This window comes from Perissodus microlepis, chromosome 14 (assembly GCF_051167445.1).
Source record: "Perissodus microlepis isolate ML-2025 ecotype Zambia chromosome 14, ASM5116744v1, whole genome shotgun sequence".
Classification (NCBI taxonomy): Eukaryota; Metazoa; Chordata; class Actinopteri; order Cichliformes; family Cichlidae; genus Perissodus; species Perissodus microlepis.
The window spans coordinates 24,993,477-25,008,153 of NC_140474.1; the positions used below are offsets into that span (position 1 = coordinate 24,993,477).

Genomic DNA, 14,677 nt, shown 5'->3' on the forward strand with positions numbered 1-14,677 from the left:
TTTTTTTGTATTTGAACACTGATATTTTTCTGATAAGACACCTAAAACATACATTCACAATTATTAATGGCATAATGTGTGGGTTATACAAAGCTGAACCTGCAAAGGGCAGAGGTAGTGAAGGTGGAGGAGTTTCTAACCATCCAAAGCCACTCAGTGCACTCACAGAGCAGTAAAGAAGACAGTGCAGGCAGGGTGGAGTGAGTGGAGGGTGGATGCAGGGTTTGGAGATGGTGTCCCTGCCAAAAAGACAAGAGGATGTGAGCCAGAGGTGACAGATGTTAAGAATTTCACTCTGAATTCTCATTAATTAATTAATTAATTAATTAAAAAAAATCATTAACCATCTAATCAGTGAATGAATGTTTTTTAAATCTAACAATCAGCAGGAGCCACATTAAAACCCACTGTAATGTAATAGTCTGGTTATACCTAATAAGGGCGACAGCTAATTTAAGTTTGAAGTTTTCTAAATCTGCAGAATGGATGAAATGGTTAGATGACGACATTAAGAAAACTCAAGTGTTAATACTGGAGGCTAAGCAATCAACCTGTTCTTACAGGCACTGTTTAAACAGGCTCTGCACTGGTTCATCCAATAAGCTCAAGATCTATTCCCAATAAAAAAGTTACAAGCAGTTCTCTTTTCACATTCTGTTTCTATACTTGTATTTTCTAATTCTGATTCTCTGTGCCTCTCCCTCCCTGAGTCCTTGGAGAAACAATTACTCAGTACCTCACTGAGGGTAGAACTGTTACACAAAACGTGAAAAAAAAAAAAAACCCTGAACACTGAAGAACATTTTCCGGCGTTACCATCAAAATGATTTGGCAGCTGATTAGTGCATGGACTCAGCGGCGTGAGCTGCAAATGACTCGTGTCCTAAAATCACACCAGCGCTTATTAAAATGCAGAAACGCTGGGCGCCTCTGGCTAATGGAAGAGCAGACGAGAAGCGTTCGTCTTCCAATCACTCTATTTTTCATCCCACTTCTTCGAGTTCATGTGAACTTTTCAAAAACATTTTTTCCAAAGTTTTTATGCATGATTTAAAAAAAAAAAAAAAAAGCTTCTAAGCTTCTCGTGGACCTTGCAATCCCCCCCTCCCTCCCTCCCTCCTTGGCACTTGATCACATCTGCCAAGCTGTCACACTGAGTATCAGCCATCATTAACAGGGAAACCAAGTAGCTGCTCTTTACATGGACAAATACATAGAATTAACGGCTCTGTCATGGTTTGTAGCATGTGAAGACGGCTTGCTTTGAAATGTCGGCATGACCCCTCAGTACTCATCACTTTCTAAGGTTTTTTTTTTTTTTTTGCCTGGGGGATTGAACTGGCAATCCTCCAGCCACTGGTCCACTTGTATAACCCTCAAACTGCAAACACTCTGCACCCAATTTGCCCCAGTATGCTCTTCACTTTGTAAAGTTGTATCACTTTGGCTCACGTATTGAAAGTTCAGCTGCAGTTTACCAGTCTGTGTGAGCAGCGTGCAGGCACAAACTGCAGGGCCCCTCTCTGGCCTTCTGAGACAGATCAAGCCCACAGATAAGTACTGAGAGCGATAAAGTGAGGGATGGAGGTGGAAAGGTAGATAAGAGGGGTATTCTCGAAGTTGGAGGGAGAAATGGTTTGGAAGGAAATGAATAGTTGGAGCTAGAACAAAAAGCACGATTCAGGAGCTACTTTGGAAACTTCTTCAAAGTTCGCTGTGCAATTTCTTTCCCCGTGCTCAGCCCCCCGCCATCAATTTATTTATCCATTTTTTATCTAATCTCTGTACTTTAGACTGCCCACCCCCCTCCATCTACACATAGCCCCGCATTGCACTGCTCCCTCCACCTCCAATTTAATCCAAAATGCCCAATTTGAATTATGTTTATTAGAACTCTCGCAGTGGAAGCAAGGGTGAAATGAATGTGTTTCTGCCTTTCGAGCATCTATGTGTCGGTCTGTGCGTGCATGTTGTACGGCTGCAGGGAGGGTGCTTGTATATTTTAAGAAAAAACTTTGGAAATGTACAGGCTGAATGCAAATGAGTCACCTCATAAATCACATTTTTTATATTTTGAGCTTCAGTGCTTTAACGTCTAGAAGGAGAAAGCGTTAAGCTGGGGGGAAGAATCAAAAACATAACCTTTGCGACAGCTTTTTGTCATCAGAGGTGCTGGAATATCCACATCTGCTAATATCTTGTCCAAAAAATTCAGAAAATGGTGTAATTCATTCCTAACTCCTCCTACATTTGAATATCCTGTGTGTTACTCTCCTCCCCTGGCCTTTGGGCATATGAAAGGGATGGAAAAAAAAATGAATGAAAGGGAGGGGGTAAAGGAAAAAAAAGGGTGAATCGCATTCGCATTGCTATTTCCTGCATTTCCACGCTTATCTTCTCGCACATTAAAGTAAAAGATGCATGAGAACTGTGCGCTATTTTCTACATTAACTTTTGTTTTTTTTGGAGTTGCAAATTCTTTCTTTGACAAATCCACCGAGCAAAAAGGCGGCATCTAAAAGCGATGACGCATTAGTTTCAGTTGGCTGCATATTTCTTCGGGGTTGTAGTGAGTAATGCTCTTTTCACATCAAAGCATCGGTGCTGCCAAGTTATGCGCTTGTGCCGCCGAGTGAAGGCAGTGGTGGCATCATGGCCACCAGTGAGAAAAGTCAATTTAAAGTTCTATTTGGCCTCGCACCTGCTTAGGAGACGGTGCACGTGTCTGTGTTTGTGTATATTATTTTTGTGAGCGTATGTGTGTGTGTGCGCACGCATCTGTTAGTTTGGGTCTCGAGTTGAATCAAGTTGTAGCAGGAACATTGGGTTGATGGGGGACTGAGGCCTCCTCATCCATATTCAGTGTTTGCTAGGTTCTGCTTGACTTCTCACTCACACACACACACACACGCATTTCTGTGCGCACAAACACAGCAGGATATATGGGTTCTGTGTATCTCCTTCAGTCTAACCCCCCTTTTCACTTTTCCTTCCTTCCTTGAATCCCTTAATCCTTTGTGAATGAAAAACTTCCAAGCAACCAGTCACCAACTAATCTGAAGTTTGATGAATGGCCAAAATGTTTAGCAACAAATAGAAATAGCAAGCGCAGAAATCAAAGGACGTGATGACAACAATGAATTTTATATTTTTTTTTTTAGCAGAGGGGGCTCTTTTTGTGTATATATAAATCTGTTGGGGGAAAAATGGTAAACAATATTTAATATCACTGATATTAAATCAAGTGATGCCACTTGAGTTGGCATTAACTGAGGCAGAGGAATGGAAGTTCAAAAATGACTCGGTGGAGTCAGAACTTTTTACCACAGACATTGTGCTGGTGGATTAACTGGAACAGGTTCCATTGACTTCCACCAAAAAAAAAAGCTGGCATCACAAATTTGCTGGGCCCAAAGCTGATTTTAATAGACATGGGAGGCGCTGCCGCGAGAAATTCACTAATGACTGGCTGATGTACCAGACAGATTCTGTCTGCAATGATTTTCATATCAAGGAAATTACTTGTCAAACCTGTCAAAATGTGAGCTCGCTCTCACAAGGCATCCAAGGCAAACTGGCTCCATGCTGGCACTGACAGCAGTAGCACAGGCTCTGTAATGGTAAAAACTAGCTAAAAACTCATCTGACCTCTGTAGCCATTTGTGGGCTTGAGCTTATTCGCCAAAAATACAACGAGTATAACATCTTTGTTTCTGCCAAATCAATCAATCTTTTTAAAAACAAAATCATGTTTTACAATACTGAACAAAAGTTTCGGGCAACCCCTCATTTCTTTATATTTTTACTCCAAGGACCAAGACTTTCTTGTAATTGTTTAAAGTGGTCTTGAGCAATAGTTCTCCAGGATTTCTGAGGATCTTTTAACGTTTTTCTTTAGACTTTGGCTGCTTTTTCATTCATTTTTAGTCCCGTCCTTGTGCCCGACCACATTCAGAGGACTGTTTTGTTTTTTGATCTGATCTATGAATCACTCAAGCCTAAAAAGGCATCAAACCTAAGAGATGAACCCGTGTTGTGTCTACACTTAGACCACTTAACAAAGAATCACGTTTTCCTCTGGTTTCTTTAGTTACATCTACAAAGATAACACTGTTTGACAGGCATAAAATAATATACGTATATGAACAAAGTGATTTCCAAGCAGCTAAAGCTTGGCACAGCTCAACATGGTGTGCGATATGTCCTTCAAAAGATTTGAGGAAACTGGATGAGTAGAGAAGAAAAGAAGCAGTGGGAGGCCAAAAAAACTAACTAGAGCAGATGAAAAATATCTGAAAGTCATGTCCTTAAGAAATATGAAAGAATCCAGCAAAGAGCTGTCACAGGACCTGAGAGATGGATTTGGCTCTTCAGTTTATCATCTACTGTTCACTGAAGCCTCATCAGAAATGGTTTCAATGGAAGGATGGTAAAGACACCATTCTTAAAGGGAAGCAGGGAGAAAAGGCTGAGGTACACCAAATTACACAAAAACTGGACTGAAAGTCAGTGGCATGTCTAATGGAATGACAAATCCAAATTTGAAATTTTGGTACAAATAATCGTCAGTATGTTTGGGAAAGTTCAGGAGAGACGTAGCACAGTGAGTGCCTACAGCCATCTGTGACACATGTTCTGGGCTCCTTCATGAACAGTTTAGGTAATTAACACCAGTATTAACTTTGGCAGCTATTTCTGATTTAGTTTTAGTCAACCAAACAACATGAATCAACTGTAGACTAAATCTACAGTTCACTCAATTAACTAAAATGTAACGTATAAAAGTTGTTGTGTTTTTACCGGTGAGAGTTTCTCCACACACTTTACAAAGCTTTACACTTTATTTGGGAGCTTCCCCCTTCCTGTTTTTTGGCGGCAGATCAAATGTGCGCATCTAACCATACTGCAGATTACTACCGATCAGTTCACTCACTTCCAAACTCAGCCCATTTTAATGCAAAACTTATTTAGTTCTGATTAGTTCTCATTTTTATTTGCTGACAATGAGTGTCAATACATTTCAATCTATACATTTCAATTTATTAAAAGCATTCCTGGATAGAAAAGGACACAGTTAAGCTCTATCAGTCTCCCCAGAGCCTCAACCTCAACATTAGCGAAGCAGTGTAGATCATGTGGACAGAGAGCGGAACAAAAGGCAGGTGACATCCAAAGAAGAGCTTTGAATGTCCGTTAAGAAGCCTGGAGAACTATTCCTGAAGACACCTTAAAGAAATGGCAAGAAAGCTGCCTAAGAGATTTAGGGTTGTGTTGAAGAATAAAGGTGGTCATAACAAATACTGACTTTCAGCATTTGACAGTTTGCATACATTTTAATAAATCACCACCCATTTTCTGAGCAAAATATAAGCAATGAAGGGTGACTAGAAGTTTTTGCACAGAATTGTACGTCTGCCAGTCACTGCTGCTGTCACTAACTCTGACACTACAGTCAGAAGTATAATAGTACTAAAGTATAGAGCTGCAGTTCAGACTACAGGTGTTAGAGCTATTCTTGATACTACGGTACATCTACTACCATCACTGCTGCTCCCATTGACGCTATTCTGCTGCTAATGGAGCGAAGCCTGTAAGCAACGTTAGACAGACAACCCATTCTCCTCCAGTAATATCCCAAACACAGCCCTTCCATTTGATGATCCATTTAAGCAAACTCTTTTTGCCACCACTGGGAGTTCAGGCTGTGTTGCAGAATAAAGGTGGTCATACCAAATACTGACTTTTGAGTTTGTTAAAATGACAAACCGTGCAAACGCTTTTCTTATTATATATTGTATCTCCACCTACGTTTGCACACTTTTCAATAAATTGCTGCAGCTCTTTTTTAGTATAAAAAGATGAGAGGTGGCTCAAGACTTTTGCACATTGCTGTGCAGTGATAAATCTGTGTAGTACTATTTTGTGTACGTACTTCTTTGTATTTCTTGTTATTATCCCCTGTTTAAATATGCACTGTGATGTGTACTCTATGTATGTTGTCAAAATTGTGCAGGCTAAGTGCATCAAAGTGATTTTAAAAATTAATGAGGGGGATTAAAGCATTTACATCTTAAAGCTCAACATTGTGTAGATGATGCAGAAATCTGCTCTCATTCTCTCTGACCCTCTCTGTCTCAGCCGTACACACACACACACACACACAAACACAGGACATGACAAAAGTCACTTGAAATACAGAAGCTGGCCCTGGGCTGCATGAATAATGCAGCAGACTGGCACTCTCATAAACTTTATACCTCCTATTGCTCACACACACTCACCTCCCATAGCCAACACACTCCTCACACATCTCATTAAGTCCTGCTGTTGGACTGTTGAGCGACCTGATGAGATTCCTGCCGTTTTTGACAAACACATTGCCATGCATGTGCTCTTGCTTATATATAATGTAGATTACTTCAAAAGCACTTCTTCTTGCAGTAAAAGTTAGGGGTTGAGTGTTGGAACAGATGGTAGCTGGGGACAGATGTTGAACTTTATCTTTAGAGAAGTTTTTAGTGGCCAGCTTGCATGATTCAGCAGCAAGATAAGAAAGTAAGTGTGTGTTGATAAAAAGTTTTCTTTTGTGTGTGTGTGTGTATAGTCTTTGTATTTCTTTTACTGTGAAGACACTTGGTAAACACAAGAACTTGTAAAGCACAGGCGGTGAAGTTTACTATATACTGCCATGAAGCAAAGTACAGTTTTTAGAAGGGTTTTTTTTTTTGTTGTTGTCAAGTTCTTCCTCTGTGTTTTGTCCCTCTTCTGATGTGAGCAGGAAGCTACCATGGCGAGATCATAGTGTGGAACAGCAGCACAGAAAAAGCTTTGAGGAAACTGCGGCCACATGACGAAGGGGAAGACTGCAAGAAGCAGCAAGGTGCCACTTTCAACGACAGCAGCTGCAAACACATTCAAACCGTCTTTTCTGTAATTATTATTAGACGTTAATCCTTCCAAAAATCTTTAAAACAAGGAGAAATTAAGTTAATTTTTTTTTGCCTGTTTCAGTTTGCTTTTTCTTCTGTTCCTCATTCTCAACTCTGACACTGTGGGTCGTTTCCCCACTTCTCACTTCTCAACGTGCTTTTGAATGACAGAGGACTCGGACAGCTGCGATGCCATCACCAGACTGTTCTTCATTCCAGGACGCACATCTGTAATAACTGCAGGTATAGATTGTGGATTCTTTAAAGTGTTATTTAAAGTAAGTCCTAAAAGATGTGGGAGGCTGTATGTTTATGTAACGCTGTGGGGCAGCCTCAGCTCAGTATTAAATGTCAGCTGAGAGAGAGTGGAGAGAAAACTATTTTCACCCAAACAAATTCCGTATTTTGACTTTTCTAACTTTTCTCCTAACAATAAAACTATCGCATTTGCAAATCAGCTAATTTCACCTTCTTGCTGTGAGCCTCTTTAAGCATGCTTGCTGTAAAAGTGTTGTAGTTTGACGTGCCTGCAAAACCAAGAGCGGAAGCTGATGCAAACAATGAAGTAACTTTAAAGGCGTTCTACATGTTAAAATGTCAGATATGCTGAATATATGGCCTTGCATTTATTATTTTTATTTTTTTAAGGATGTTTTACACAGATTGTGTGTCTGGTGTTTACATATTTCAAATACAGTAGGGCTGTGTGGAAATACTGTACAGCATCTGCACATCACTGATCCTTTGATGTAGCAAGTTTTCCAAATTTGTAACTACTTTCCTGCCAAAGTTTACTTTCCTGTATTTATTTAAAAAATTCCCTGGTCCCTTGACTTTTTAAATCCATTTAGATTTATTCTTGCTGTTAAGTAGCTGCTGCTGCTTTGAGCTGTAGCTGTTAGGTGCTTTAAAAACAAAAAAACATGATCGGCCTCTGCGCCTGCTGCTGCTGCTCGGGCTTGCTGTAGCAATGAGGTATGTGGCTCTGTTGATGATGTTAGTGGAGCAGTTTTTTCTATGGGTTGCCAGATCCAGGGAGGACTAAACAAAGGAAGCCCTGGCCATGTTTATTGTTGACAAAAAAAAATCTCATTGTCAGTCAGAACTTGTACAGATTTCTTACTAATTCGACTATTTCAGTGCTTAATGAAATATGTTGCTGATCTTTTTTGTTTTTTCTTTTTTCAGTATCGTGAATGTTTGAGATTCCCACTTGGCAACAATATGAGCATTTTTAATCCATAATTGATTTTGATTACATTTTAGACCACATGGGTACACTCTAACTGACTTATTGTAACTCTGTTTGACTTTCTCCTATTGGTACTTGTGGTGTTGCTACCACAGCATGCGTTTTCTTTTTCAAATCGAGTCCAAACACACGTCTAAAATAACCGATGCCTCTGGTTATTGCAGCCATTTCTATTTCTGCATTTCCATCAGGCGCTGCAGATTTGGTGTCCTGCGGGGGTTCAGGTACGGTCAGGCTCTGGAGCACCCAGCACGCCCGTCTGGTAGGACAGTTCACGGCCCACGAAGGGGACCTGGGATCTATTGTAATAGCTGTCAGTCCCTGTGGAGAATATTTAACCACAGCTGACAGGGAAGGAACAGTCAAGATATGGGACGTGAAGGTGGGTTTGTGCACAATTGTGGTGTTAAAAAAAAAGGAGTAAAAAAGAGAAAATGATGGAAAGTGATGAAAACAGAGCCCGAGGGTGGGACAGAGATCAAGAGGCAGACTTTAATAGACAGTGAAGAAAGAGTGGACCCTGAATATTTCCATTAAATCCAAGCGTGTTGTTCACTCTGAAAATGACAGCCCTGCCTGTCATTGTGATGTCTCAGCAGCTTGCTGGAGTACAGTGAAGACAGTCAATCATTTAGAAAATCTCCCCTGATGGATTAGTGGAGAGAGGTAATGCCTCCATCCTCTTTGGGTTTTTTTTAAAATATTATTTTAAAGCAGTAGAGGCCATTAGAAATGGATGAGATTTGTAATTGCTTCCTTTTTTAAACAAAATATATTGTTTTTGTAGACCACCTCGATTAGAAGAGGAGTGATGAGGAGTCAACATTTACATCATCAGTAATGTCATCCACGTCCACTGAGATTCAGTTCATCACACAAGAATGTCCCACGCGTTTGGTCACTGAAGAGTTTTCATACCTCAGAGAGGCCTTTCGACTTTTTGACTCTTGTTATGAAGACTTGTATCGTGCCGTCAGTATGAAGCATAGCTGCATCACTGTCATGCTCATAATCACAGTAAAAGAACACCCTCTCGGGTATTATTGCCACAATATTCAGAGCTCAACTCTCTGTCACAGTTTATAAGGGGATGAATTCAGATGGGTACGTCTCAATTGGCTTCCAGTTTAATTTATGGAGATTTATGTATATATAGTTGAAGCTGGGCAATCTCAGTGCTCTGGTGGAAATTCTGTCCCTTCGGCTAGTTTTGAGCGCACCTCAGAATCAGCTGGATAACTAACATGATTGCACAGTACAGAGTTGTGCGCCCAGACATTTCTCAGGTCAGTCGCAGGTGTCACCTTAAAATGATGTGCAACTTAGTTAAATAAGTTTAAAGTATTTAAAGTAACTGAAAATAAATGTTTTGTGCTTAAATTGTAACTCTTAACACTGAACTTAAACCTTGTAGTTATTAGGTACCCTCAGTGTTATCTTATTGTAACACATGAAACTCCTCCTATCTGAAAAGGTTCTTATCTATAAATAATAATGTAATTATAATGTTGCCTAGCAACCACCTAAGAATGGATAAAATGATCCATTTGTAGCCTTTATGCAATATCATCACTTTATAAAAGCATTTCATTTCAATTTCAACAGACCAAATATAAATGATGAAAATACCAAACTATGATTCACCAGGTGTATAAACTGTAACTTATAAGTTACAGTTAACAGGTTATAAGTTTAGAGGTTTTATTTACTCTGCAAAACTAACAAGCCAAAGCAGTAAATGTCAGAAATTGATTAAAAATGTACTTCATCTGCTTTAAGATGCCAATAGAGGCTTTCATGGCCAGCTAGGTTACTACCAACATTGGAAATGCTAACTGGACCAAAGAGGACATCATTAGCTAATATGATTTTGTGGGTTATACAGGTTATGGTGGAAAAGTCACCTTTTACAGTGGGATCTCACTTTCATTGTACACAAAAAGTTTACTCTTCAGGAGCCCCAGCTAAACATAGCCCTAAGTCTTTCTTTGAAAAAAGCATTCGCCTCACTCTGTGTTATCTATGTTAAGCAAAAATATTCACAACACAAATCATCTCCAAAAAGTCGGATCTTTCCAGAATTTTACTGCACTGTAATATTAGCACTAACTAGCTTTTCTGCAGTGCAATATCAAGGATTTTCCTTTATTTCAGGCTTCTACATAAATCATCAGTTCGTGAGGATTCATTCAATACAGGGAGTGCAGAATTATTAGGCAAATGAGTATTTTGTCCACATCATCCTCTTCATGCATGTTGTCTTACTCCAAGCTGTATAGGCTCGAAAGCCTACTACCAATTAAGCATATTAGGTGATGTGCATCTCTGTAATGAGAAGGGGTGTGGTCTAATGACATCAACACCCTATATCAGGTGTGCATAATTATTAGGCAACGTCCTTTCCTTTGGCAAAATGGGTCAAAAGAAGGACTTGACAGGCTCAGAAAAGTCAAAAATAGTGAGATATCTTGCAGAGGGATGCAGCAGTCTCAAAATTGCAAAGCTTCTGAAGCGTGATCATCGAACAATCAAGCGTTTCATTCAAAATAGTCAACAGGGTCGCAAGAAGCGTGTGGAAAAACCAAGGCGCAAAATAACTGCCCATGAACTGAGAAAAGTCAAGCGTGCAGCTGCCAAGATGCCACTTGCCACCAGTTTGGCCATATTTCAGAGCTGCAACATCACTGGAGTACCCAAAAGCATAAGGTGTGCAATACTCAGAGACATGGCCAAGGTAGGAAAGGCTGAAAGACGACCACCACTGAACAAGACACACAAGCTGAAACGTCAAGACTGGGCCAAGAAATATCTCAAGACTGGTTTTTCTAAGGTTTTATGGACTGATGAAATGAGAGTGAGTCTTGATGGGCCAGATGGATGGGCCCGTGGCTGGATTGGTAAAGGGCAGAGAGCTCCAGTCCGACTCAGACGCCAGCAAGGTGGAGGTGGAGTACTGGTTTGGGCTGGTATCATCAAAGATGAGCTTGTGGGGCCTTTTCGGGTTGAGGATGAAGTCAAGCTCAACTCCCAGTCCTACTGCCAGTTTCTGGAAGACACCTTCTTCAAGCAGTGGTACACGAAGAAGTCTGCATCCTTCAAGAAAAACATGATTTTCATGCAGGACAATGCTCCATCACACGCGTCCAAGTACTCCACAGCGTGGCTGGCAAGAAAGGGTATAAAAGAAGAAAAACTAATGACATGGCCACCTTGTTCACCTGATCTGAACCCCATTGAGAACCTGTGGTCCATCATCAAATGTGAGATTTACAAGGAGGGAAAACAGTACACCTCTCTGAACAGTGTCTGGGAGGCTGTGGTTGCTGCTGCACGCAATGTTGATGGTGAACAGATCAAAACACTGACAGAATCCATGGATGGCAGGCTTTTGAGTGTCCTTGCAAAGAAAGGTGGCTATATTGGTCGCTGATTTGTTTTTGTTTTGTTTTTGAATGTCAGAAATGTATATTTGTGAATGTGGAGATGTTATATTGGTTTCACTGGTAAAAATAAATAATTGAAATGGGTATATATTTGTTTTTTGTTAAGTTGCCTAATAATTATGCACAGTAATAGTCACCTGCACACACAGATATCCCCCTAAAATAGCTAAAACTAAAAACAAACTAAAAACTACTTCCAAAAACATTCAGCTTTGCTATTAATGAGTTTTTTGGGTTCATTGAGAACATGGTTGTTGTTCAATAATAAAATTATTCCTCAAAAATACAACTTGTCTAATAATTCTGCACTCCCTGTAGAATGCACAACACACTTCTCGCTCAGTCTTTTGCCATACCATAATCACCTATTATGTACTACATACAGTTTTATATGAATTAAGTACCTCAGTCTTTTAGTCATTTTTTATGTCTGCCTGCAAAATCTATGGCCACCAATAAAACACACAAGAAGTGGTAATGAGAGTGGTAAATCTGCCACTGTTGCCATTGTAACCTGCTGTTTGATTTGAGAAAACAGAAAGCTTAGCAACAGTAACTATGGGTGGCAAAGCTCAGCGGTTGTGTAATGATCTGTTCCTCTGTCCCTCAGTATTATTGCCTCACACCAGGTGAAGGAGTCAACAAAGAACTCCCAAAACTGCTATCTAGTTTCCATCCACACCTCGACCACGTGACTCACCTGGAGATGTGTTTACATGGCGATAAGCTCCTCCTCCTCTCAGCATCGTCAGACTGCAGTCTGGCTCTCAGTTACCTGCCTGGAGAGACCGTCGGTTTTTTCGGACAGGTAAACAAATGCACACAAGTGCAGCATCTTGGGTTACGCAACACAACCTGCAAGTGTGTAATAAAGAGTTGGTCGGATGAAGATATTGTTCAGTGACACAGTGGCAGGCTAACGGCCTTATATCCTCACACTTGGAATGTAGAGATGTTCAGAAGGGATCTGATAAAGCCTAACCTCCCTCTCTGCAGCATGCTGGTGGTTGTTAGCTTCCAGTTGACAAAATGAATGTGAAACCTACCATCAAGCCATGGTTAGGCGTGTGTGTGTCAAAAGAGACTCATGTGAAGTTAGCCTGGGGCGGTGTCTGCTGAGTGTTGCTTCATTTGAGTTTGCCTCAGGCCCACACACTCATTCAGTCGCACACACATTCACACAAATTCACTCCTATGATTTCATAAGAATACAAAAAACTGCATAGATGCATGAAAGCTAATACATTTACAGGCTCTCTACATTAAATTTCATGGTATGGAAATACACTGCTTTCCCTAATATAATGTTTTTAAGGCAATAGAAGAAATTCAGTGCATAGTTCGTGTTGCTTTTTATACTTTAAGAAGTATTGTGCTACATTTTATTAATTCACAAAGCCTCATTAGATAACATTGTTCAGTATTTCTCAGGTTCTGCAAATAATACATATAATTTTACAGCCATGAGAAAATACAGACAATAACACAATTAATAATAATCCTGCAAACTCTAGTGTCAAAATCCAGATGACTCTTATCAATTCAGTGGAAAAGTCTTGGGGCTGCATGTCATCTTGCAACACAACACACTCGAATATTCTGCTCATCAGTGCTGTGCATGATCTGTAGAGTGATCCTTGGTGTTTGGAGAGACCTGGAACGCCACAGCCGCAACAGGAAACGGAGCAGGACCAGAGTGACCGAGGAAGGCAAGAAAACACCGGACTAGAAGGGATGAGATCACCTCTGGCAAGCGGCGAGACTAATGTTAACCTAGGACACGACTCTCCTGCAGAGCGAGGACAACTGGGGATAAAGGATCAGAAAAAGGCCAAAAGAGACAAAAGAGAAACTAAAGTGGTTGCAAGAGGAACTTTATTTAGCTGATTTGAGTTCTACATGATTACAGTTTTGTTATTCCTGGACTGGATAAGTACTTAAGAGAATGAATAGTTTGCTTACTTTAAAAAAATACACTGTAATGGTTTCGCTAAAGAAACTACAACATTGTGTGCCAAATGAGTAGAAGAAAAATAAAAACACTACTGAATTGTAGCGTTTGGGCATTTTATTTTTTATCCCTTAGGATTGTGTAGTGTGTGACAGTAAGTCGTCATGAATGCGTTTCATATCTGCAAAGAATGAAAACATTTAAATTGCTCCCAGTTCTGTGATTTTTATCACCAATAATGCTTAGAAAAAAATACTTTGTGAGAGTACAGTAATTCTTTTTTGAGGTTGTTCTGTGTTCTAATACAAAAGTCAGTAAGAGTCGAGACAGCATTTACTGGTGTTCTCAGAGTCACTCTTCCATTCATGGCCAATGCAGATTTTTATGCTTTATGTATTTGACACCATACTTTGATTTTCCTGTTGTTCTGTGTCTTGTAATCAAAAGTTCATGCCACTAATGCAGATGGGACTGACCTGGGGATGATTGCTTGTGTGAAATCAGAAAATCCATCCATCAGTCCATGCATCAATAACTGATGATGTAACCGCTGAACTAAACCTTAAAGAGGTTGCTGAGTGGATACGGGTTTTTTTTTTTTTGCCTCATTTTGCAGTGCATCTGACTGTATATTAATCATGTTTGTGTGTACAGTTTTTCACCCAGAAGCAGGCAGTTCATTAGTAACTGGCAGTAAACAAGGATAGAAGAGATGGCTCCCATCCTCTGCCTGACTGGCCTTTCTCTGAGCCACTTGTTCTTCTACAGCTTTTTACTTCTTTGTTCCTGAGTTTTGGGAAATTTTGTAGGGCAGCACAGCACATAGTACTGTCACCTCACAGGAAGACGGGGCCTTTCTGAGTGGAGTTGTGCATTGCATTGCCCTATGACAATCCCCCCCAACCCTGAACTGGATAAGTGGAAGAGGATGAATGGAAAGAAAGAAGAAATTAATTGTGCAGTTTTTTTTGTTGTGGATGTATCTTGCACCTTAAAGCCTTTGCACGACCACCAGACTGAAGGCCTGTGTGCTTGAGATGCAGGCGCATAACAGAACAGAACCAGTCTTTAAGCTTGTTTTAAGGTAAATGCTCATCCCACA

General features: G+C 40.3%; 1 protein-coding gene across 1 annotated transcript in view; it reads left to right on the plus strand.

Moving 5' to 3' along the window:
- LOC146374018 (cilia- and flagella-associated protein 337-like) overlaps window positions 1-14,158 on the plus strand; it is a 39,486-nt gene extending 25,328 nt beyond the window's left edge. Inside the window, exons 14-18 of the mRNA XM_084949875.1 lie at window positions 6,779-6,880; window positions 7,101-7,172; window positions 8,373-8,563; window positions 12,235-12,432; window positions 13,254-14,158. Of these exons, the coding sequence (XP_084806001.1) occupies window positions 6,779-6,880; window positions 7,101-7,172; window positions 8,373-8,563; window positions 12,235-12,432; window positions 13,254-13,511 (821 nt within the window). The 3' untranslated portion in view covers window positions 13,512-14,158. The remainder of the gene's footprint in view (window positions 1-6,778; window positions 6,881-7,100; window positions 7,173-8,372; window positions 8,564-12,234; window positions 12,433-13,253) is intronic.
- Window positions 14,159-14,677: the final 519 nt, after the last annotated feature.